Source organism: Aethalodelphis obliquidens, unplaced genomic scaffold, assembly GCF_003676395.1.
Source record: "Aethalodelphis obliquidens isolate GAN/ISIS:26980383/991018 unplaced genomic scaffold, ASM367639v1 scaffold31, whole genome shotgun sequence".
Lineage (NCBI taxonomy): Eukaryota > Metazoa > Chordata > Mammalia > Artiodactyla > Delphinidae > Aethalodelphis > Aethalodelphis obliquidens.
Genome location: NW_020837975.1, coordinates 15,325,830 through 15,351,973, shown reverse-complemented (window position 1 = coordinate 15,351,973; position 26,144 = coordinate 15,325,830). Strand labels below are relative to the sequence as shown.

General features: G+C 40.1%; 1 protein-coding gene across 2 annotated transcripts in view; it reads right to left on the bottom strand.

Moving 5' to 3' along the window:
- Positions 1–25,019, bottom strand: part of CDC5L (cell division cycle 5 like) — a 42,612-nt gene extending 17,593 nt beyond the window's left edge. The window contains exons 1-12 of one of the 2 annotated variants that reach the window (XM_027127417.1): positions 24,857–25,019; positions 22,085–22,188; positions 20,507–20,668; positions 19,566–19,693; positions 18,069–18,168; positions 12,631–12,849; positions 10,715–10,859; positions 9,418–9,606; positions 6,107–6,255; positions 3,986–4,148; positions 1,798–1,962; positions 482–562 (exon numbers count right to left, since the gene is read on the bottom strand). In XM_027127417.1, coding sequence (XP_026983218.1) covers positions 482–562; positions 1,798–1,962; positions 3,986–4,148; positions 6,107–6,255; positions 9,418–9,606; positions 10,715–10,859; positions 12,631–12,849; positions 18,069–18,168; positions 19,566–19,693; positions 20,507–20,668; positions 22,085–22,188; positions 24,857–24,901 — 1,650 coding nt within the window. In that variant the 5' untranslated portion in view covers positions 24,902–25,019. Of the gene's footprint in view, positions 1–481; positions 563–1,797; positions 1,963–3,985; positions 4,149–6,106; positions 6,256–9,417; positions 9,607–10,714; positions 10,860–12,630; positions 12,850–18,068; positions 18,169–19,037; positions 19,398–19,565; positions 19,694–20,506; positions 20,669–22,084; positions 22,189–24,856 lie in introns of those variants that run through there. The other variant, XM_027127418.1, reaches the window with a different exon arrangement.
- Between the last annotated feature and the right edge of the window lie 1,125 nt (positions 25,020–26,144).

The window sequence follows — 26,144 nt, the reverse complement described above, 5'->3', positions numbered from 1 at the left end:
CCTGGTGGCTCAGTGGTTAAGAATCCGCCTGCCAATGTAGGGGACACGGGTTTGAGCCCTGGTCCAGGGAAATCCCACAGGCCACAGAGCAACTAAGCCCATGCACAACTCCTGAGCCTGTGCTCTAGAGCCTGCAAGCCACAACTACTGAAGCCCGTGCACCTAGAGCCCATGCTCCGCAACAAGAGAAGCCACCACAATGAGAAGCCGGCGCACCACAACGAAGAGTAGCCCCCGCTAGCTGCAGCTAGAGAAAGCCCACATGCAGCAGCGAAGACCCAATGCAGCCAATCAATCAATCAATTTATTTTTAAAATTCGTATTTGTACCAGTGAAGCATTTCAAAGATTGGATCTGGGAACTGCTTTACTATATTCCAGAAAGTAGATGAAATGTCGTTTTATAGACTTTATAATATAAAAAACATCAATCACATAAAAAGAAACTTAAAACTTCCTAAGCCAGAAATTCTAATACTTACTTCTGATGGTCTTGGCAGATCTTTCTGGACAGCTTTGTGCATTCGTTTCATTTCCTTTACACGCTCTGCATCTCGTATGGCCTAAAAAATTATTTTAAAAACCATTTTTGCAGCTATACAGTATTTGACACATTTCAGTAAAGCTGAAAACACTTTAGTCTATAAGAATATGTTATGTTCAAGAGCTAAAGCTGTAGGAATCTGTGTTAAGTTTGTAGAAAGGCAATATAAGGCCACTAAAATTAATCAGCCTATTCATTCTCCTATTACAGTAGAAACTAAGAACTTCCAACGTCTACCAGGAGCATTCTCCAGGTTTACATAGTTCCCTCCATCAGATAATCATTCTTTTCTTGTCTAAATCAAATCCTAAATGTAGAGGGGATGCTTCCAATTATCCCTCCTGCAACACAACCTTTCCCTTCCACCTCAAAAGCTACTGATTTTTAATTTAAAAAGCCAGCCAATGAATGTGTTGTTTCCTGATTCTTAAATTATGAATAATGTGGGTTAACACATTAGAACTTCAAACCAGTTCTGAGAGTAAATGTAACTCAAAATAGCTAAGAGAACTAAACACATAAAGTATTATCATCTACTCCCTACCAAAAAGCACATTCACGTGGTTTCCCTCTAAAACGATTTCCATTGATGCCATTCTCACTCCAAACCCGGGAAATTATTCAATTTCTAAAACCATCCTGAAATGGACTGCAGCAAGAATGTCTGAAGTGGGTCACATGATCTCAGTTTTAGTTCAAGTTTCACCAGTTTCCAGCCACAAGACCTGAGAAAGTTAACTTAATTCACCTGAGCCTGTTTCCTCGTTTCTAAAACGAAGCTGACACCTATCCTACTTACATCACCTGATTGTTATGCACAAATGAGTAAGTAATTAACTAGAAGAGATATTATTAGTACAAGGTGTTACTAATTTTATTCTGACCCAGGCTACATATCCAAAGCCACATTTTTTATTAGTTTACACTGATGAAAAACCATTTGCTCAACCAATCCAAGATGTACTTGTTTTTAAGACTGATAATAACATCTTTTCTTGGCTAGAGTGAAAGCAATGTCTAAAAGACTACTTATATGTATTTTAAAGAAGCATAATGAATTTGACAGAGGATATTTAAATGGCTATCCATATAATTATACATTTTAAGAATACCTATCAAGATATTCTAAGTATATTATGAACTATGTGAGCGAATATTATTAATGATGTAAGTAATTTTCTTCAGTGTAATTTTTTTTAATACTGAAAAAACTTTTAAGTAGAGATCTTGAGACATGTAACAGTCATCACCCACCTGCTTCCGTGCATCCACATCAGCAGCATCTTCAATGTAAGTATCATCTATTTCACGGTCTTCCAGTTCCTTCTCGGCATTTTCTGGTAGAACAATTTCAAAGTCATTCTTAGGGGCAGGAAGGCCCAACAACCCTAAACGGAGGTGTTCACGAGATTCTCTTTCCTGTAGAAAAAAATTGGTCCTTCTCAATTCATATACATTAAAATATGCAACTAATATTGTGTAAGAGTTTCTAAAAAGTAATTAGCTTAATTTTAATTCTAGAAAAATGACCCCTAACTTCAGAGTTGAAACAAGATTTCGTTTAATTTCTATCTCCATTTCTTCCCTACCTTAAGACCAACCATAGGGCTTCCCTGGTGCCGCAGCCGTTAAGAATCCGCCTGCCAATGCAGGGGACACGTGTTCGAGCCCTGGTCTGGGAAGATCCCACATGCCACAGAGCAACTAAGCCCGTGTGCCGCAACTACTGAGCCTGCGCTCTAGAGCCCACAAGCCACAGCTACTGAAACCCGTGCGCCTAGAGCCTGTGCTCTGCAACGAGAAGCCACTGCAACGAGAAGCCTGTGCACCACAACGAAGAGTAGCCCCTGCTAACCGCAACTAGAGAAAAGCCCGCGTGCAGTAACGAAGACCCAAAGCAGCCAAAATAAATAAATAAATAAATTTATGGGAAAAAAAATGAAACCTTTAAAACAAAAAAAAGGACAGCTCATAAACTTTCATTTGTGGTCAACAAATTTACTCTGGGATAATCTAACAGAAGGTTTGAGAATTATCTCTGAAGGAGCAAAAAAAAAAAAAAAAAAGTCCTTTAGGATTTCCATTTAAGGATTTCTGAAATTTAACAGCAAATGAAAAGAACAAGTTCAAAGGTAAATTTGTCCTTGGACTAATAAAACCTAACCTGAAAAGATGCCTGAATTTGTGTGTGTGTTTCTTTTCCATGCAAATACTAGATAATATGAAAGCCAAAGAAAACAATTCATACTTCCCAAGAGAAAGTGCCTGGTACCCAAGTTTTCCCCAGTCCATCCTCAGCTCACTTCTCTCATTCCCCACTGCTCCATTACACGTATGCTAGGTGGAAGGACCAGATGAGCTGCTATGACGCAAACATGCTCCAGGTTCACTCATGTTAACGGCCTCCATCTGGGACAGCCCCCAACCCTCCTCTGAGCATACCTCCTCAATGAAGGTTTTCCTAGTACCCACCCAACAAATGTGATTATTTCTCTGGCCAGCCAAAGCATGTTGGTTTTCCTCAAAGGGCTTATTTTATTCATATATTACAATTATTTCTGGACTTGGTTTAGTACTGCCAATCTCTCCAGAGCATAAACTTCTTGAAGACAAAGGACATCTTTACTCAACTTTAGATTCCCTGGTGTCCAGATCCGTGCTTTGCACACATTAGATTCTTCATTTGTTTAATTCTTATGTAGCCACTCAGAGTTGGCATTACCTGATATCAATTTGGGCACTAAAAAAAATTCTCAACCAACCAAATCTATACATGAAGGTAGAATTAATTTGTAAACCAGAAGCAGACCATCATTGGAACTCATTTTTTTAAAAAATCTCACAATGATCTTCTGTGGCATAAATAAGAAGGCTCAACAGTGACGTAATGAAAGCAATAACGAGCAGAAACAAAACTCCAACTTGTAATAATTAGCTTTCTACATCACCTTGCAAAACATACAAAAGAAAACTTCACTAAGGTTAGCAACAAACATCAAATTAACGTGGCTTTGAGATCTAGCCTGTCCTAAAAGTGTAATGAAAACAGAGGAATCAACGTTCAAAATCTAATTTATGAGGCATTCGAAACTCAAAACATTTTACAGAACTAGGAAAAAAAATTAAATGTACCATTCAAGAAGGTAAAGTATTAATTAGTAAATGATGAAAATTAAAAATCACAAAAGATATAAGGAGCATTACTATCAGCATAATCATTTCTGAAAAATATATTAAGAATAAGAAAAAGTAAGCAATAAGACCGTAAGATTTCCCTTCTCAAACCCTACAAATCATGTTGCTGTTCTGGTGTCCGCAGGTGTACAGAATCATAAGGTATATGCGATATGCACTGACAAGGGGAAAAATTTTAATTTGGTACCCATGAGATTTTTTTTTTAAAACTTTTTTTAAAGAATACTAAAAGGGAATTGACATGTACCATCTGCTTCACATAAGAGGGATCACTGTAGTCTGCCATTCCATCCTCAGGATTAATGTTTAACTTGTCTCGAAGAGGCGTTCTACCCGGGGTAGAGTTAATAACTGGTTTGGGAGTTGTCCCACTCCGGGGAGTCAGCCCTTCAGATCCATGAGAAGGAGTTCTATAAAGACAGAAATTCCAATTAATGAAAGTGCCAATTTTATTTGGATCATGCTTTCAAATGTTTTTCACATAAATTATTTTACAAGGAAAACAGAAAAGAAATAAAGATTCCAGAAATTCCATCTCCCTACCTGGTTTTTAGTTAGACCTCTAGGTTAAAATAAAGCTTTGGTTCAGCTAACTCAGTATTTACACACAGTATATTTATTTTAATGACTTCAAATAAAGTCATTACATCTGATATTTTCTAACCTTATTAATAACTAGGTCCACCAAACATTTTTCAACCTTTTTTTAAATAAATTTATTTATTTTTATTTATTTATTTTTGGTTGCATTGGGTCTTCGTTGCTGTGTGCGAGCTTCCTCTAGTTGTGGTGGCTTCTCCTGTTGTAGAGCACGGGCTCTAGGCATGCAGGCTTCAGTAGTTCTGGCACGTGGGCTCAGTAGTTGTGGCTCGTGGGCTCTAGAGCGCTGGCTCAGTAGTTGTGGCGCACGGGCTTAGTTGCTCTGCGGCTTGTGGGATCTTCCTGGACCAGGGATCGAATCCATGTCCCCTGCACTGGCAGGCGGATTCTTAACCACTGTGCCACCAGGGAAGTCCCACAACCTTTTCTTGACACATCAGGGTGGCTGAGAACACACAGTGGGCAGAGAGGTTGGCCACCACACTCAAGATCCCTAATGACTCCTTTTGAGTTCAGTATCTTCAACTTATCATTTGTCTCCTCCCTGCCTGTAGCTGTTGGCTATCACATCATCATCATCATCATAGATGTGCATACCTGAAGTACTTCCTCCCTCTACAGTTTGGAAACCAAACACCAGGCTTTTAGAATCACATCTAAATATGAATAGCTCTGAGTTAGGTCTAAGAAACTCTCTTAGGAATAAAAGCCATAGACTTTGCACCTTATAGTTTAAATGTTCAAAGCCTTTTTTATTTTTTTGGTTGATTACTTCCTGTATCTTGGCTGTGTTCCAGACAGGTGGTGCTGCCAGAGAGTTGTTCCCAGAGGTGACGTGAGGTGTTACCATATAACACATGGTCCCTGCCCTCAATGAGCTTACAATCTAGTTGAGAAATGAGACACCCATGGGGAAAAGAGGGATTAGGTTCTCTTGCAAGCCTTGCAATTAAATATTATATAAGGTTTTAGGGGCCAATGTTTCTTGATCCTGCTGTCATGTGCAACTATAACAGTCTTCATATACTTAACAACCAGTAGGAGGACATATTTGAAAATTAAAAGTAAACCCTAAATATTTCTAACCTTAAAAGCTCAAATTCCATTTTAATACAAATTGCTTCTATAATGTTTGTATCTTAAAAATTCTTCTTTAAAAACAGTAGCTTAAAACAAAAGAAGTATAAACAAATACTGAATTCTGAACTCTAGTTAATGACATACACAACTAGGAAGCGTTTACGGTGAAATGGACTAATACCTGCAACTTGGAAATTATTAAAAATAAGATAGATTGATGGACGGACATGTGATTAAAGCAAACACTGTAAAATATTAACTGGAGAACTGGGTGGTGAGTATATGGATGCTTGCTTTACCATTCTTTCAACCTCTCTGAATGTTAGAAATTTTCATAATAAAATGTTGGGGGAAAAGCAACAGTAATACATACATAAAAAGGCTTAGAATTTTTATAAAATTCACCAAATCATCATTAACAATGGATTGATCTGCTCTTTTAAATCAGATTAAAAGTATTGAGAAACGAGGTGATAGCACCAGAAACCCTGAAAAAAAAAAAGAAGCTCTATTTGGTATTTGACTATTTCCTGGATACTATAATGTTATTTGCTACTATGAGGAGAAATTAAAAAGCAAGTTAAACACTTATTTCCATTCTCTGCCAGCATTTCTAAAGCAAACATGTTGTCCAAGTCCTCAGATTCAAGTTTTTCTAAAACAGAAAACAGTTATTTATTTACAATACCTGAATGGGGTAGAAAGAACTGTGTTTGGAGTCTGTACAACCTGCCGCTGTGGAGTCACACCTGAGAAGTCGCTCTCGTGCAAAGGGGTGTTAAGTCCACCTTTTAATGGGGTGTCCACGTTGGTCAGAGCCATGAGGTTTTGGGCTTCCTGATTAACAAGAAGGTAAAGAAGCATGTTTTAACAGTTTAGACAGGAGAGCAAATTCCTCTCTTCTTGTCCTACTACACAAATCTTGAAACAGGCAGAATTCTTATACATTTTTCTCAATGAAAACCAAGAGAGAAAATGAATACTGAGCTGTGGCAGAATTCAATACTTCCATTCCTTCTGTCGACCTAACATTAGCATGCCAGAAGTTCTAGAATAGGGCTTCCCTGGTAGTGCAGTGGTTAAGAATCTGCCTGCCAATGCAGGGGATACGGGTTCGAGCCCTGGCCCGGGAAGATCCCACATGCCGCAGAGCAACTAAGCCCATGCGCCACAACTACTGAGCCTGCGCCCTAGAGCCCGCGAGCCACAACTACTGAGTCCATGTGCCACAACTACTGAAGCCCGCGCACCTAGAGCCCATGCTCCACAACAAGAGAAGCCACCGCAATGAGAAGCCCGTGCACCACCATGAAGAGTAGCCCCCCACTTGCTGCAACTAGAGAAAGCCCACGCGCAGCAACGAAGACCAATGCAACAAATAAATAAATAAATAAATAAGAATTCCCTAATAAATAAGTTATAGGGATGTAATGTATAACACAGGGAATAGAGCCAATATTTTACAGAAACTTTATATGGAGTATAATCTATAAAAATATCAAATCACTATGTTGTACACCTGAAACCTATTCAATATTGTAAGTCAGCTATACTTCAATAAATAAATAAATACATTTTAAAAGAAAAACAATTTAAAAAGAAATCTCCCCAATAAAACATCCCAGCCAGTTCAGCCCACAGGAAAGTCTGGAGTCAAGGGGTCCTACCCACACCCAAGGAGTGTCTAGTCAGCTTTTAATTGCCCTACCCTTATTCCCTAGATATAGGCAAAGAACAAGATCGAAAGATATTTGAAGGGCTTCCCTGGTGGTGCAGTGGTTGAGAGTCTGCCTGCCAGTGCAGGGGACACGGGATCGAGCCCTGGTCTGCGAGGATCCCACATGCCGCGGAGCAACTGGGCCCGTGAGCCACAGCTGCTGAGCCTGCACGTCTGGAGCCTGTGCTCCACAAGAGAGGCTGTGATAGTGAGAGGCCCGCGTACCGCAAAAAAAAAAAAAAGACTGTGCAGGAAAAAGAAAACTTGTAAAAACAAAAGAAAACCATCATTAATAGCCTCAGAGGAATAAAAAGATATTAATTAAATGAGACATTTAAAAATTGAACACATTTAAAAAAGCGCTCTTAGAAATTAAAAATATGACAGTAGAAATTTTAAAAAAAGATAAAATTCAGAAAATCTCCTAGCAATCAAATCAAAGTCAATTAAGACAGAAAACCAGAGAGTAATAAGTAGCAAAATAAATTAATGAAAGGGACGAAATTTTTTAATTTTCAAAATAACTTTCCAGAATTGAAGGCCATGAGTCTATAGAATTAAAAGACCCACCAAGTACCTAGCACAGTGGTTAAAAATAGACCCACATCAAGAAACACGCATGTGAAAAAGAGAAGATCATATAAGCTTCCAGAGAAAGAAAAAACCAGGTTTCCTATTAACAACCTGAATGGCACAGGACGTATCAATAGCAACAATGAAAGCCAGAAGACACTGGAGCTCTGCCTTCAAAACTGTGAACAAAAACTCTTTCAATCTGGAATTCTATACCCTGTTGTACTATCAATCAGATAAGAGGGTAGGACAGTTATTTACAGATATTCAAGGTCTTAAAAATTCCATCTCCCATGAAACCTTCCTCAGAAAGCCACTGACAGATACACTTCACCAACAAGGGAGTCAACCAAAAAAGCCAGAGACATGGGAGCCAAGAAAGAGGAGACACAAGGGACTTTCTAGGGTGACAGTGAAGGGAAAGCAAGAGAACAAGCTGTAACAAGATCTAAAGAGTAATCAGTCCAGACTAGAAAATTCAGAAGTTCTGGGAACGACTTCAAGTGTTGAAAAAGGTAAGAATACCTAAAATGTGACCAGATTACAGGAGATTTACAGTTAGTATAAAGTCCAGAACTGAATTTGTGCTAAGTAATCAGAAAATTTAGCGACTAAATAAAACAAGTATTAATTCAAAGAAAAACAAAATACTGTACAGTAGAGTAATTATAAGGCATTTTGTGGGTCAAGTGCAGTTTGACCCACAGTTTACGTAGTGAATGAATGCAGTTTACGTAGTCATAAGGTAAACCATAAATATGGAGCTGGCCAAAATTATGATTAACTATAATGGAAGATGGGAAAATGGAAAGCATGTGTATGCACAGTAGAGGCAGAAGGTGTGAGAGAGCCAGATGTTCAAATCCTTGGTGGAAAAATGCCTAAAACTGAAGAAAAACCAAAATGTAACAAGTGTCTTAGTAGTAAGGTGGTAAAAACAAAGAGCTATCACTGGTACCTCTAGAGAGCAAGCAATGAGGGGCACTGTTTTTCTTACAAAGTCTTGCAGGACTACTTGACTCCTGAATCAGTAGTCAAATTATATTTGACTATCAGAAAATTGAGATGTAAGAATGCTAAAAGACTCAGTAGTATTCCGTTAAGTTTGTCTATTCTCTGGCATGCAGACACCCTAAAGAACACACAGGGCTTCCCTGGTGGCGCAGTGGTTGAGGTCCGCCTGCTGATGCAGGGGACACGGGTTCGTGCCCTAGTCCGGGAAGATCCCACATGCCGCGGAGCGGCTAGGCCCATGAGCCATGGTCACTGAGCCTGCACGTCCAGAGCCTGTGCTCCGCAACAGGAGAGGCCACAGTAGTGAGAGGCCCAAAAAAAAAAAAAAAAAAAAAAAAAAAAAATAGAACACACACAGCTGTACACCCTATGTGCTACGGAGAGAGAGGGAAATAGTACTGAAGGCAGTCTATGCCAAGCTAAGTACAGAATCACAAGGAAGTTTTAAAAATTACTGACTACACGTGTTTGATTTTTTTTCCAGGACTGCTAGGCAATGTGAAATTTTTAAATGCTATGCTTTATTGACAGGATTTAGCTTCCCTACTACAGAAATCTCTAGCAGCTATGCATTCAGGACTGTTTCAAACTGCTTACCCTAAAACACACAAAACCCTAAAACACACAAATCCTTTATAATACTTTTAAGGATAATAAACAAAGTGAAAGGCTCACTCTACCATATGGCAGCCTACCTGCAGAATTCTGTCCTGGGAAGCTGGTGTTCGTGGTGTTCTCAAAGCGATGCTGTTGTTGGTGACATTGTACTCAGACAAGAGAGTACTGGAAGCCGAGTTTGTTATGCCAGATTCCTCAGCAGTTTGACGTGCAATTTCACTTGCTTGGCCTACTTTTACAACTTCCTGGAGTTCTGCATCTGAAATCTAAAGACACAGTTATCACAGTAGCAATATTTTAACCAAGAATAACACAGCTTAAAACTTCCACATTCCAGAAGATGAATTGCTGAAGCTGTGTGATGAGTACACAGGGGCTCGTTGTAGCACTCTCTTTACTTTTTGTGGGTTTGAAAATTTCCATAATAAAGTTTTTAAAAGTCTTCCCTATTTAATGGGGGGGAGGGGGGCAGAATTCCATATGTGACATAGAATCAAGCTGCAAATACGGAAATTCCTTTTCAGTATTTCCATACTGAAATTCTTTCAAACCAAAATATTTATAAATCAAGAACATAAAATAATAGTGTTTATACAAAGCCATTTATCAATTAGGGGGAGGGTGGGCACTAAAAACCAATTAAAATATCACACAGAGTCCACAAAGCCACCAGATCCCTAAGAAAATCAAAAGGTGTTATCCTTGTAATTTTACCAAACTAAATACCCTAAGAACTAAAAATAAATTACAGGCAAAATCTCAGTTTAAGAACTATAACTACTATGAATAACAGCATCTAACAAAATTATTTTATGTTTATGCCCAAGGATTTTGTACTGATGCAGCCAGGGCACTCATCTGCAGAAAGAAGCTGTTCAAGCCTCCTAAATCCATCCCTCTGCTCCATTTAACTGTCCAATTCTACAAAGCTGTACTCGTCAAAACAAAACAAGAGCTTATTCAAAATCCCCATGTTTCTGACCAACTATAATTCAAAGGAACAGAGCCTATGATGAGCTGAATGAATTTTCTCTTCTCCACAACTCCCATGTTGATTTTCACAGCTACTGTCTCAAAAAGAGAAGGAGGTGTGACACAACAAAACATTCCCTAAAAGAAAGTGGCCTGAAGTCCACAAGGCCAAATACCACCTTTATCAGCTACGAAAAAGAGGTCTGGAGCCCTAGCCTACTGAAAAATTGCTAAGAGCTGACAATTACTTACTAAACCATCATATGAGCAGTTCAAGGCCTGATATTTCTTAAAGGTTCCAAGCACCCAGCAAAAGCCTGGCACGTAGGCCTGCAAACATTAGCTGGATAAATGGTAAGCATATGAGTTCATACAATGAAAAACCTGCTTTTATCAGATTACCTGAGGGGCAGGTAGTACTAGTTTGCTTCTCTTTTTAGTAAATTCAGAAACACCACTAGTTTGAAGAATTGCTGACGGTAAATCAGATTCTTTTTTCCTTTTCAAATGCTGCTTGTCTTTTTTTCTATCTCGTCCTTCTTTTTCACTGTCATGGATCAAGGTGGAGAACAGATTTTTTAAAGTTACATATAGGCAGCAACATTAAACGCCATATAAATAGTCATATGCTCTGAACGAAATAATCCCATTCCTAATAAAATTATGACAAAAAAGACAAAACAATATACATTAAGTTGTTCCCTACACCATTACCTACCCACTATACTCAAGAGGAATGCAGACTTAGAATATCAATAGAATTACTAAGAAAATAAGATATACTAAGTAATTTAAGCACTAAATATTAAAACTATGTAACTATAGGGCTTCCCTGGTGGCGCAGTGGTTGGGAGTCCGCCTGCCGACGCAGGGGACACGGGTTCGTGCCCCGGTCCAGGGGGATCCCACATGCCACAGAGCGGCTGGGCCCGTGAGCCATGGCCGCTGAGCCTGTGCGTCCGGAGCCTGTGCTCCGCAACGGGAGAGGCCACAACAGTGAGAGGCCCGCGTACCACAAAAAAAAAATAAATAAAATAAACACCTATGTAGCTATAAAGACTATGATAAGCAAAATGTTACATATAACATGAAAAGAAAAACATAAAACTACTCCTATATTGTGACTATGTTCATGTAAAAATATGTGTGTGCACATAGGAAAATGATGAAGTATACAAAAACGGAAACAATTAAATGAAGGGAACAGAATTAAAACGTGAGTTTTAAAAGTTTTCCTTTAAAACTATTCTTCAATTGTTTGCTATGATTTTTTTTAATTCATTAATTTTTTTAAAGGATATCTAAGTCCTGACAAATGACACCAAAAAGTTGTTAAGGTCTAAAGCCAGGCTCAAGGCCATCTTTTAAAGGACCAGGAATGCCTTCTCCCCCTCTGCATGCCATCCTCTTCTTCCATCTAGTCTACTCCTTCCAAATGACTATTTTTTCTTCAATCTCTTTATTTGTAGAGGCTACCTAAAGCAAGGTCCTAATTTGAAAAATAAATACAATGGAGTACATCCAAGAAAATCCTGTTTCACAGTGACTGACATCTGTTGTTTACTAACAATTCATGTCAACAGAAATGGAAAGCCATTGGGGGAGTACTAAAAATCTCTGACAATCCTAAAAGGTTCTCCCCACAACATTCAGATATAACAATTTAAAAACTCTAAAAATCCCTAGAAATAAACAAAATCCTCTGTATTCTAAGACATTTTAAAAATATACCTACTGATCGCCATTAAGTGAAAAGACTTAAAAATGCATTGGTAATGTTTTTCCTTTTAATTTCATTTTATGAAAAACAAGAGGGAATTCCCTGGCAGTCCGGTGGTTAGAACTCACCACTTTCACCGCCGGGGCCCAGGTGTGATCTCTAGTCAGGGAACTAAGATTCCACAAAGTCTCATGGCACAGGCAAAAAAAACCCAGAAAAACAAGATAAAATTTTCACTAGAAAAAAAACTAAGAAGCAGCAGATCGGATTTTGACAGACTCCTTCAGGCCATTAGTAAAATAACTAACCTCTTCCCAAAGGTACATTTCGTAAATGTTAAGACTGTGATTCTGAGTAGACAGTTCACTAAGAGCCAAGCGCTGACATTTCGAGAGCTTCGAACAGTGTTCTGTGCTAAAAGCATTACAGCCAGGGTCACTGGTTTTCTCAGAAAGCTGAATCCATTAAATAAGTAAAAGCATTATGTAAACCACATTGTGCTAACTAAGAAATATCTGGCTCTGACCAGGATAATACTTGGCCCTCCATAAAATTACTACTATACTTTTCCATTTATAAAAACAGAAAGGCAGCTTACGATCTCAGCTCCCCATCAAGATCCTGTTGTCTTAACTTTCTGAAATCGGCATCAAGAGCCTGGTAGTTTTCCTCAGAAGTATCATAGAAACCAAGAGCAGGCTTTTTTTCAAATGGGATTTCAGCGTTATAATCAACTCCTCTCTTCTTTTTTCTTTTCTTCTGAATTTCTATGCCAGCTGCTCGAAGTTCTCTTCTCTTTTGGAGGGCAGCAAGACGCCTGAAGAAAGAGAACACAAATCACCTTCAAAATCATACACCATTGGGAAAGGATGGATCATCCATCAGAGTTAAGAAAACTACCCGGTCACTTGGGGAAGAAATATTTATTTAAATCCTCACCTCACACCGTTCACCAAAATCAATTCCAGTTTTGATTTAAAGGTACACACATACACTAGAGCAAAAAGAAAAGCCAGAAGGAACTATAAGTAAATATGTATCCAATCTCTGGATGGGAATATACTCACTTAATATAAATTAAATAAAGGGTGAAAAAAACAATCAACAGCTTTGAATTTTAAAATTTATATCCCTGTAGCACCATTTTTTAATCATAAAACAATATTAAAAGGCAAATAATAGGAAAAAATTTTGCACTTAGTATTAGGAATGGTTAGATATAAAGAATCTAATCAAGTTTTTAAAAAATGTACCCAAGGGAAAGGAAGAAAAAAAGGAAATAAACAGTTCACTAAGGGAAAAAAATGCAAATAGCTAAAATGACAGAGTGTACTTTAATAATTAAAGAATCACAAATTAAATCAAGTACCATTTCTACATATCAATCAACAGCCTTCAATTTTTGCTTTGTTTTAATGGCAAGGGTGCAAACAGTGGACAGTCTCTCACAATGGTAATGAGAAAGTACAGTGGTATAGCTTTCCCCAAAGAGAATTTGGAAATACACATTAATACCCCTAACTTTTTTACATTTTTAACCCAGCAATTTCACTCTTCAGTCTTAGCCTAAGGAAATAAATAGGGACATGTACAAGGCCTTAGCTACAAGACTGGTTACCAAGCACTGTTCAGAAAAGCAGATAAACAGACACAACCTAAACATCCAACAATAACAAATTAGTTAAAATAATTTATAACACAGCTATAAGATAAGATATTATATGGCCATCTAAATAACCTTTAAGAAATCTTGTAGGGCCTTACCTTGTGGCACAGTGGTTAAGAATCCGCCTGCCAATGCAGGGGACACGGGTTCGAGCCCTGGCCTGGGAAGATCCCACATGCCGCAGAGCAACTAAGCCCGTGTACCACAACTACTGAGCCTGTGCTCTAGAGCCCACGAGCCACAACTACTGAGCCCACGTACCACAACTACTGAAGCCCGCACGCCTAGAGTCCATGCTCTGCAACAAGAAAAGCCACTGCAATGAGAAGCCCGCGCACCGCAACGAAGAGTAGCCCCCGCTCGCCGCAACTAGAGAAAGCCCACGTGCAGCAACAAAGACCCAAAGCAGCCAAAAATAATAACTAAATAAATAGGTATAGATAGATAAATAGAAAGAAATCTGTAAATCTACTCTGACATGGAAAGATGCTCAAGACACACTGCTGTTTAAAACAATGTTACAAAGTTTACATGTTATGGAGCAACATGTAAAATTATATGCATATCTATCAGTGAATACGTGCATGGGGAGATGTGAAGGATGTTCACCCGAACAGTAACAGTGATAATCATAGGAGGCTGGAATTTCATTTTTTACTTTTTCCTTTGTACTTTCCCAAGATGCTATAACGTTAATGATTCAATGATTAGAAAAGCTATTCAGAATATTAAAGAGGGGAAAAATCAAATTATAAAACAGTATATAGGAGCAATTTCACAAACCCACTCCCCAGCAAAACTGACAAAAATTATTTAAAAAAAAAAAGTTAAGTCTCTGGAAGGGATCCTAAATAAAGGAGATACAGCAAATGAAGAAACGTTTATTCAAGAAAATCTACAAAAATTCGATAAGAAAAGTGAGAGCCTGCAGTATTCAAATCAAGACCCACTCCCTCTTCTCTTCCCCCGTCCCAGCTCAGGGAGACAGAAACTCCACTCCACACTTGGTGCAGCCAAGAACACAGGGTTCTCTCTCCCCTCCAGCTCCCTGGCTTTCATTCCAGTAGGGGCAGGACAGCAGCATTTCTCATCCTGCCTCCAGGAAGCCACTGCAGAGGCTAAGTTCAGACAAGAGTGACTGAGAAGGAGGGGCTTCCTTCTTCTGCCCAGGGTCTCTACCTTGGGCACAGTGCTACTGAGAATACTGGAGCCCAACCTGGGCCTGTGGGATGAGGGTCAGGGTTAGGGTCAGGGTTAGGGTCAGGGTTAGGGGACCTGGGGCTGCTGCCTACCCCCACCCCCGACACTGAACACTCAGCTCCTAAAGTGGGTGTGTCACTCAAGGAGAAGTACATCAGTGCCCCTGGATAGAACAGAGAATTCCAAACTCTCCCCAAAGAAACTGACTTCATTTGCAAAAGGAAATGGAGACGTTCAGGCCTCAGGGCACTCTCAAAAACAGTGGAAGTCTCGGTGAAAGGCAACTGTGAAGAAACCGACAGATTCTTTGGAGATGCAGCTAAACTGCAGGCCCACTAGTTTGCCAGAGAGAATCTCTTTCAAAAAGTGGGAGAAGCCCTCCTGGGATGAGAACAACTGCCAAACACTGACCTCAGAAATTATCCCTTCAAAGGAGCCAAAGTTTGATTGGAACACTCTGTGGAGCAATTTATGCCTCAAGCCATCGTTGAAAACAATACAGCAATAAACTGGCAATTAGTAGAGTTTAACGGCTGGGTGTAGCCAGGGAAGAAGATGTCTAAGAAAGTCCTGTCAAAACCACCTCATCCCAAGGCGACTGTGGGCACACCCAAGACTGTGTCCCCATGAGGAGCAACATCAGAAGCTTCACATTTCTGGGTGAGGAATGGGGAGAACAGACTTCACTAAAATAATCCAGCTAGTCACTAAAGGAGTAAGTAAGCAAGCAACAGTAACAAGGAGTGGATGGGAGCAACACAGTACCCAGAACTGCTACAATATATCATCCAAGGTGTCCAGTTCTTAACAAAAAAAGGTGAGACATGCAAAGAAACAGGAAAGCATGACCCACACCAGAAAATAAGCAGGCAACAGAAACTGCCTGTGAGAGCAACCAGATGTCAGCTTTGACAGACTTGTCAAAGGAGACATTACAAGTATGTTCAAAGAACAAAAGGTAAGCACGATTAAAGAAGGAAGGTAGGATGAAAATGTTCATCAAATAGAGAAAATTAACAAAAAGAAATAATTAAAAAGAACCAAATGGGGCTTCCCTGGTGGCGCAGTGGTTGAGAGTCCGCCTGCCGATGCAGGGGACACGGGTTCGTGCCCCGGTCCAGGAGGATCCCACATGCCGCGGAGCAGCTGGGCCGGTAAGCCGTGGCCGCTGAGCCTGCGCGTCCGGAGCCTGTGCTCCGCAACGGGAAAGGGGAAACGAAAACTTCACTAGAACAGATTCGAAGTAAAGAATTAGCCAAGATGAAGACAGATGGATAGAGATTATGCAATCCAAAGGAAAGGGGAAAAAAAAAAAAAAAAGAATGAAGAAATACGAACAGAGCCTCACAAAAAGGTGGAACACCATTAAGTGCACAACATATGCACAGTAGGAATATCAAAAGGAAAGAGAAAAAGGAGAATAAAACATTAGAAAAAGGAGAACAAAACATTGGCTGAAAATTTTGCAAATTTATTGAAAATCATTAACCTACACATCCAGGAAGCTCAAGGAACTGCAAGTAAGACAAACATTAAGAAATGCACAAACAGAAACATTATATTAAAAATGCTGAAAGCCAAAGACAAGGAGAAAATCTTGTAAACAGAGAGAGAAAAACGATTTATCACTTACAAGGGAACCCCAGTAAGATTAACTTCTCTTCGAAACAGTCTATACAGTATGATCTAATTTTACACAAATGTTACTGTATGTGTAGTACACATAAATGTATGTCTATACTGAGAAGGGAAAGGTTTGAAGGGACACATTTCATAAGTAATTTTATTCTTTAAATAAAACAAAGACTTCAAACGACATTAGAAAACCTTTACAATATAATACTAAGTGAATATAACCAAGCTATATAGCATTGTATCAACCATGCCCCAAAAAGAAAATAGTACAATACTAGTATTTTGTAGGAAAAGTGTTATTACTTTTATAATCAATAAAAAGCTTTAAGTTATACAACAGATCTGTAATTTAACATTTAAAGTAAATAGTCCTGCAGTACATTCTCCATACACACCAATCTAGTTAATTACAAGATATATGCACAAGTTATAAAGATGTTCTAAAAGAAAATCTACAAGAAAGTGTAGGGTAAATTTAAATCTGGAAAAATGTATTTGTGAAAGCAAGCAGTACCAACCATACTTGGAGATTTTCATATATATCCCTGTCACATCCCTGGGCCAATCCACATGGTTAAAAGGCTCAAACAATTTGGTCCCCAAACAACCATGGACAAAAATGGAAAAATGAATTTTTTTACCTTACTCACATCACTTAACCCTAAATAGTATACGGAACAGAAAGGTGACTAAGACCCAGCAGAAAATTTAGAACCTCCTCTTAGCTTGTTTACTGTCCCAGGCCAGTCATACTCCCATCACAAGCAACTATTCTGGGCTAGTGGTTGTCCAGCTATGCCAAAAAGCATCCTCTGGCATAAAAGAATCCTCCATCCCAGGATCTGGCACTTCACAGCCATTACTGGGGAAACCACCAACACAATGCTAGTTATTAGGTCAGGAAGTATCAATACTTCCCAGCTTAGGGACCAAAAAAGGTAGCTGTGGAGGCTGGGGAGGCTATTCCAATGCCTGAATTCCAAAAGCTAATAAGCTCTTATAAAGTTCAAGTTTTCCCTTTAACCACTTCATCTTGGTTTCTAGGCCATTAGAAATGATGTCAACCATGGATCTAACCAAAAGGGAGGGGAAAGTAGAGAAAACCTTGAGCAGAGGGCAATACTCAATTCCACTCACTTTTTAAATACAAATTTCTATGACAGCCTAAAATGTGGTTCAAGGCTCATTAACTCCCTCCATGTTCAGCTGAGTCTCCTGTTTCACAGCCGTTGCCTGCCCAACGCTAATCAAGGAGAGTAACTAATTGGCAGTCACACCACAGTCCCAGAGCCCCGTGTGTCCTCCAGCCATCTGACGCCAAGATGGCTACAACAAATGAAGCTTCCCCATGCTAACAGAACAAATCCAACACACCAAGACATACATGTATGTCTATACCCGGGCATTACTTCTGCCATGTTGGAATTAGACAACTCTAGTTATCATTCACCCAACAGGGTTGATAAATCACAGTTTTACTGGGCCTAAGGATGCACAGACTAATTTGTTCAACTATAGATGGAAAACAACCATACCTTGCTTCTTCCAACTGTTTCTCCCTCGCTTTCCTCTTGGCTTTCTTTCCCTGAGTATTAGCCAGGCGGGCTCTAGCTTCAGAAAGCATCTCCAATTCATCTGCAAAAATAAAGAGAACAAAAACTAACTTCTCCAACAGAAGCAAGGTGAGAGACATACCCTAGTGCTTAAGATCAGAAAACCCATCAATATAATCATTACATGGTGCAGCATAAAGGAAACAGCTTGGGTTTTTAAGTCAGAGAAACCTAAGTTAAAAATCATGCCCACCACTGGACAGTTATGTGACTCTGGATAATAACGTTTCACCACTTATAAAATGGGAATAACAATTCCTACTTCACAGGGATGTTGAGAAGAACTAAGGAAAAAGAAATAGGTAAAGCATCTAGCAAATACTCATTAAACAGTGGCTATAATTATCATATCCTTCATTATCATCAACTATCTGGCACAGCACAAATTGTGAAATATTGTAAAAACTACTGTTTAATTATAAGGGGACTGACAATCTTCATTACCATTTTTCCTTCATTTTTTTCCTCAGAACTATTTCTCTCCTCCAGTATATTTTCCATAGCTCCCCAGAGTAGAACAAATTTCATTACTGATACCTTAGAGCAATTCCTACACAAGGGTGTCCAATGAAATCACAAGGGAACTTTAAAAAACAAAAAAACCCTCAGATTCCAGGATTACCCTCCATTCCCCCCCCACCCCCAATTTACTGACGCAGACCTCCTGGGGAAGCCCTGGTACCTTTATTTTTTAAAGTTTGCCATGTGACAGTGATGCAGCCGGCCTAGCCACAGTCTGCCTTTGGGAACAACTACCTTCAAACTTTTAAATTAAAAACTCAACAAATATTCACTGAATGCTTCACGACAACCCTGTGAAGTAAGATAGATATTATTACTCTCCATCTGACAGGAAAGAGAACCAAAGTTCAGAGAGATTATATGACTCACCTAAAGTCAAATAGCTAATAAGTGGCAGACATGGCACTAAACTAGATTAAAATCTAGTTCCTCTGATTCCTGATTCAATGTCTCAAAAAGGCATCATAAGTCTCCCTCATGGTATTGTAGTGTTGCCCTTTCAAGAAGATCAGACTTCCTGTCTGAAGTCAAAAAAGTAGTTAGTAGGAGCACTGGATCCCCAAATCCTGACTTGTTGCCTCTCCTCGGAATAGAAATGAGAACACAGAATCCTAAAGAGCTTACCTCTAGCCACCAGGAAATGTCCAGTCACATCACACTGCTTAACTTACTAAATGAATTGAAACATCAAAAGGTAAAGGGACATTATACAAAAAGAGCAATTACTCTATGATAGAAGGTTGGACACACTTGGAAAGATACTTAGAGTAACAACTACAGACAGAACCGCAATTTGAAAAAGTCAGAGGAGTTTAGAAAAGAACTAAGAGAGTTAAAAGAAGGCCTGAGAAGTCTATGGTTACCAAAGAAATAAAGTCCTCACAAAAATACACTTACCCTCATCCATATCAATCGGATCAGGCCGTGCTGGTTTTGTTTCTGGATTTGGATCTATTTCTCCAGGTTTAAGTTTTCGTGGATCATCTGTTGTTTCCTCTTCATTGTCTCTCTGGGCAGCTTTATCCCTAGGAATGAGCCCAGAGTAATCAGTCACACTATCACCCGTTTAGTCTTAGAAATACCAGGTTCCCTAGTGCTGGCACCCTTTTCTTTGAAAAAACCAACGGATGGGCATTAACAAAAATAAAGCATTTCTACTATTGCTTCACCTGAAAAGAGATGGTTTTAAATTTCTCTCTAATTTCAGTGTTTCCATTCACCATGAAACAGGATCCAAGCAGCTCCCCAAATCACAAATGCAGCAGAGCCACACAAAAAAGCTTTTAGAGCAGAATCAAGATGTTCCAATGGTTAACTCTCAGCAGTATGACTATGGGTGATTTTTATTTGCTTTTTCACTATTTTTTTCCCAGATTTTCTATGATGAACATGTATGATTTGTATAACTTTTTTTTTTAGTATTTATTTATTTATTTGATTGCGCTGGGTCTTAGTTGGGGCACGCAGGATCTTCGTTGCAGCATGCGGGATCTTTCAGTTGCAGCATGTGGGCTCTCAATTGCAACATGCGGGATCTAGTTCCCTGACCAGGGATCAAACCCAGGCCCCCTACACTGGGAGCGTGGAGTTTTAACTACTGGACCACCAGGGAAGTCCCTGTATAATACTTTTTAATTATTTCTTTAAAAAGTATATAAAAGGAGACATAATCTTGATCAACCACACGAGACTTGGAATATACAATCCAATAGCTTTAGCTCCTCTGGCTTTATTCAGATCTGTAACTAATGTTTAAGGACACAAAATGCTAAAAGTGTATTCAGCCTCATTCAGAAGATATACACACATTTTAATACTGCTTTTGGAGATTCACTTACAGAAGAAATTCATAGTGTTCCAAACACTGGGCAGCTGTTCTTCCAATGATTGGAGCAATGGTCCTCCACTGAGTTGGCATCAACTTGGCCAAGTGCAAGAGTTTTTCCTCTTCTTCTCTGGACCATTCTGTTTTCTTAATGCTGGGATCCAGCCACTCATACCTATTAAAAAGACATCATTTTATACCTTAATCAGTCACCCAGCATGAATAATATCCTCCTCACGTATTAGACATACTGGCTTCTAATATATGAAAAATGCAAGCTAATTCTCATCCTTCAATCACAAAAGCTGGGGTTTTTTTTAACAACAGAATATTCCCTATTTGGTTAAACTTACACCATTCCAAATACCCTATCTCACTAAATTCTACTGTATTTTAATTATGCAAGGTTAGTAATGCTTAAGAAAAGTAACATGACTAAAACATGATCATATGCCTTCCTTCTCAACTACCAATTGTTTCCATTCATCTTACACTTTATAGAGGTTTTGCATTTATAAATAAGACAAAACCACCTCATATTTTCATAGTGTTTCTAGTTTTCATAGTACTTTCTGGTGCTTTGATTTGATTCTTACAACACCTTGGCTTACTTCTTTAAGCATTTGACTTACACTCACTAAATGCTTTTCAAAACTGTATTTGTTTGGTGAGTTTTTTAATTTAAGTAAAACTACTATGTCATCTCTGCCTTTCCCCATGCTCCACCTGACCCACCTTTTCCATCCAGTCTACTTAGCTGGAGGAGAGGCCTGCAAACCATATATAAACCTTACCAAACAAAGCGGTAGGAGCTTAGCTCCACTAACAGAACCAGAAATCAGAGCCACTTATGCAGGCTGAGGACCATCTTCCTCTTTGTGGGCCAATCTCTACATTCTGATCCTTTCCCCTACCCAGGTGCCCAGGAAATTAGGTCACTCTTATACAATCCAAAATATGATCCTAGTACCACATGGGTCAGGGCTGGGGCCAGATCACTCATGCCAAAAATACATGTGAAGAACTTACTATGTCCACTACCCTGTGACTTAAAAGGGGGCACCACAGATGTAATGTTGGGTTATGTTATATTCTGGGGAAGCAAATATACAATGTTTCAACGATTCATGAGGAAACTCAACTACTGTAAGCTAGCCTAGAAAATTAACCATTATTTATCATTTATTTCTTTGGGAAAGTAAGTTCTAAAACAATCCACTTATAAACTTTTGGAATACAATCCATTTATAAGTTAGGGTCCATCTGTACCTAAAAGTAGTTATATTTCATGCTTCACAAAGCACTCTCAAACAACATGAACTCATTTGAGCCTCACATCTCCATCAGTTAGGGCCAAGTATTATCCCCAGTTGGGAGAAGGTAGTGGTAGGAAAGAGGGGCTAGAAAATGGCTTGCCTAAGATCACATAGGAAGCAAATGACAGCTAATTCTTAAATCTAAATTCCCATCTCCCACTCCATACTTTGTTATATCACAATGCCTGCTTTCTTTGGTAAGGTTCAAAGAAATGACATTTTCCTCATCATAATTAAGGTCATTTTGTGTTTTCCACTCATTAACTGGTACATACCATCTGGCTTTGCACTGCTTTGCTGATTTTCTATGCAGCAGTGAGGCAATCCTAGACCACTGGTTTTTCCCATATTTCATTACCGCTGCCTTCAAAATTTCATCCTAAAAATTGTTGAAGAAAAACAGTGTATTCAATCACAAAACTCCAAGTGAGAAAAGACAAAATTAAAATTAACTCTAACAGAGTTGTGCTATGGAGAAAGAGAAATATCAACACACACATATATCCTAGATTTAAAAAGAAAGTACAAAACTTCATTACAATAATTAAAGAAAAGCAAGCCAGAATCAGTGAAATGCAAGAAATTAAGAACTCCCTTAGAGGGACTTCCCCAGTGGCGCAGTGGTTAGGAATCCACCTGCCAATGCAGGGTACACGGGTTCGAGCCCTGGTCTGGGAAGATCCCACATGCCATGGAACAACTAAGCCCGTGCACCACAACTACTGAGCCTGCGAGCCACAAATACTGAGCCCGTGTGCCGCAACTACTGAAGCCCGTGCGCCTAGAGCCCGTGTTCCGCAACAAGAGAAGCCACCGCAATGAGAAGTCCGCTCAGTGCAACGAAGAGAAGCCTGTGCAATGCAATGAAGAGTAGCCCCCGCTCGCCGCAGCTAGAGAAAGCCCACGTGCGGCAACGAAGACCCAATGCAGCCAAAATAAATTAATAAAATTAATTAATTTTAAAAAAAAGAACTCCCTTAGAAGGACATCCTACCCTCCCTTACACACAACCCCTTCCCTATCCCGTCCAGTAACTGGGAATGGGTACGGTGTGTGGCTGCTATTCTCGTCAAAGGAATATGGCTCATTCATTTATTCATTTATTGAAAAAACATTCCCTGAACACCAACCTTGTACCAGGTCTTGTGTACTTAGGGAAAGAGAATCAAATAGGACACATCCAGCCCTCAAGAAGCAAGTCAAGACTCAGGTGAATCCAATCTCTAACCCAGGCTTCCTGCCTCCGGCTTACGAATAGCATTTTCTCTTCAGTCCCATAACCCCAACTCTGACCCAAGAATCCACATCTCAGGTCTAACCTAAGAATTAAGTATTTCCCCCGAAGTCACCAGTCAACTCTGTCTCCAGACTCCCCCAGTCTCTAGACACTATTTCACCAGGGCACCCATTGCAATATGGAATTCACCAATCCCAAGAGAGCCCGGCAAGCTAAATCACAGACACCAGGGATATTAGAGACATAGATGAATGCTCTTGGGGCATCTTACTTTTAGGCTTTTTTCCACATTGAACTAGAGCTACATGCCTCATACATGAGCCACTCCACACCACTCCACACCGTATCATCACAGACTCAAAGACTGCAGGGCTTGGGCCACATCATAGGAATCCTGCTGTTACTTGATTTTTGTACATGTCTCTCCCACAGAAGTCGTCTCTTCTCCAACTTAAACAGCCTGGTTCCCTCTGTGCAAGTTGAGGCAAGGTTCTCACTGACTTTATGTGTAACTTTGTTGCAGTACTGCTATACTTAATCACATCTTCAGGGAAGTATATACAACAATTATCTATCCTACTAGATCCATTCAGAAAAATTTCCCAAGCAAATTTTGTTTGGTACTGTCCTAGTTTCTAAAGATACCAAGATCTGGTCCTGCCCTCTTGCAGTGCTGTCTACTGAGGAAAAGAAATAGCAACTAGCACTTACTGCAAGATTACTATGTGACAGACCCTGTTCTAAATGTTCCAAATGTAGTGACTCATTTAGTCCCCAAGACAGGTAGGTATTATTATCATCCCCATTAGAAAACTGAGGCTCTGAGAGATTAAGAAACCCTCCCAGCATCACACAGAAGGATGTGATGCTTGCAAAAAGACAAAGCAAACTGTAACAAGTGGATGAAAGAGTTGTCATGGGACCACTGGGGGTGCAACTACTTTTTACAGGATAACAGGCAAAAATTCCAGAAGAGTTTCTGGACTGGTTTTTGAAGGAAGGTCAGAAAGATGCCAAGCAGTAGGAGGATATTCCAAGAAGGCATAAGATGTAAAAAGACACAGAGCATGAAAAAATATGGTGTTCTCGGGAAACTGACAAATTCAGTGCACTATGAACACCAACTCCACTAAAACCTCGTTTCTGTTTTACTCATTCTCTACTGTTCTCTGGCTCACCAATGACATGATCCACTACATTTCTGGAAGCAAAGAGACTACTGAAGGCCTATCTGGCTTCTATCCAAGCTGAAGCGGAGTGACAGGAAGACACAGGCCTTGGGATCTGACGGGAGAGCGGACAAGTTATGCCTTGATCACAGATGACCGCAGGGATGCGGGCATAAACGGGCACTTTGAACCTGGCACTCAAACTGCTTCCCGTCTGCGAGGAAGTCAAGAAAAAAACAAAGTTGTCGCCACAGCACTTCTTCATTTTTGAATATCAGAGAGAGGCACGATGCCTGGGCCGAGGAACGGGGGTGCCCCAAAGACCGACTCTAGCGGTTATCCTAGCTCTCCCACCACAGTGAGTTCCACCAGGGCAGAGGGCGCGTCCTCAATTCAACAAATGTTCACTGAGGGCCTAACGAGTGCCCGGTAGATAATCAAGTGGTTAAATCACAGTCCCCGTCCTTCAGGTGCTCAGATAACGTAGGACCGGGCACAAGATGAAGGCCCCGAGGGTCGGCCCCGCACCGACCCCCACGCAGACCCCGCAAGCAACCTCTCCACCTCCCCGACCTCCGCGCGCCTGCGCGCCAGCAGCCGGAGGGGCGGAGGGCAGCGGACGGCGGGAAAAGGGAACTTACCTCAGTATTCCTCCACACGCCCCCCTTGATCATAATTCGAGGCATCTTAGCGGCGGGGTGTCTCGGCAAGCGGCCGAGTGGAGCTTCTGAGAAGTAGTAACGGCGCTGCGGCCACGGAACCCAAAGCCGTCACTTCCTCCAAGCGCAACCTTCTGCTTTGAAGAGCTCTGCGCAGGCGCAAGGCGGGGTTTGGGGTTGGGGGAGAAGAGTAGCAAGTCTCGCGAGAACTCGAGTGACTAAAAGCAAATAAGCGCTTTGTTGTTAAAGCTCTACTCTAGGAAGACTGACAGAAAGTCATCAAACCACTCTAAGCCAAAGCGCCCTACGCCGCACGCATGCCCAAAATACATTGGAAGAAGCCATGGCTCTCGCCGGATATCGGCAGTGGCTCTTGGCAGAGAATGTAGTGCTGGGGTTGGTTGTGACGTCACCTGGTGGCAGAGAATAGGAACGTGGCGCGTGTAGAGTTTAAGCCCAGCTGGTCTAAAAAGAACTTTGTTAATTTATTAATTTAGCACTTTATTAGGCATTTAACTGATAGGAATTTATTCCCAGAATACTCAGGAAAACGCAATAGCTTATTTAAGCCTAAATTTCCTAACCTGGAGGTAATAATAGTACCAACTTCGTAGGGTCGTCTTAAGGATTAAATGAGATCGTAAACCTAGCATAGTATCTGATACATAATAAGTGATCACAAAAGTGGCAACTGTTACTACAAGAAGCGCAACCCCAAGTGATCAGTGGTTGTCCCAGAAATCCACAGAAATGTCATGTCAGAGTTTTTCATTCATTGCTATTCAGTCTGTGTGGATTAATAGTAGAGAGTTACCATCGATAGGTACTGGTATTAGACAGACTCGGTCTGGGTTGAAATCTTGGCTCTCTCATCAGCTTGGGTAATAACCTTGCTGAATCTCAGCACCCTCATCTGAAAAGTGGAGTTAACAATTCATATCTCATAAATTTGAGGGACAAATTAGTTGAAAGATACCTAAAACCCAGTGAGGTAGGGATTGCCAAACTGCCATTCCACCTCCCCATTACTCACTTGGTCTCCTTCACCATTCAAAAACATCTCTTTGGAGCCAGCCCTGGAAGGCATGAAAATGTTTAGTGGACTGGGAAACATCCTAATAATTTAAATAATGCCTTTCTCTTTATAGTTCTTCATTTCTCCATTTGCCTCTTCTGAGAGAGCTACAGAACTTTCCGGTTATATATATATATATATATATATATATATATATATATATATACTGTTTTTCCTTGAAATGGGAAATTGTAG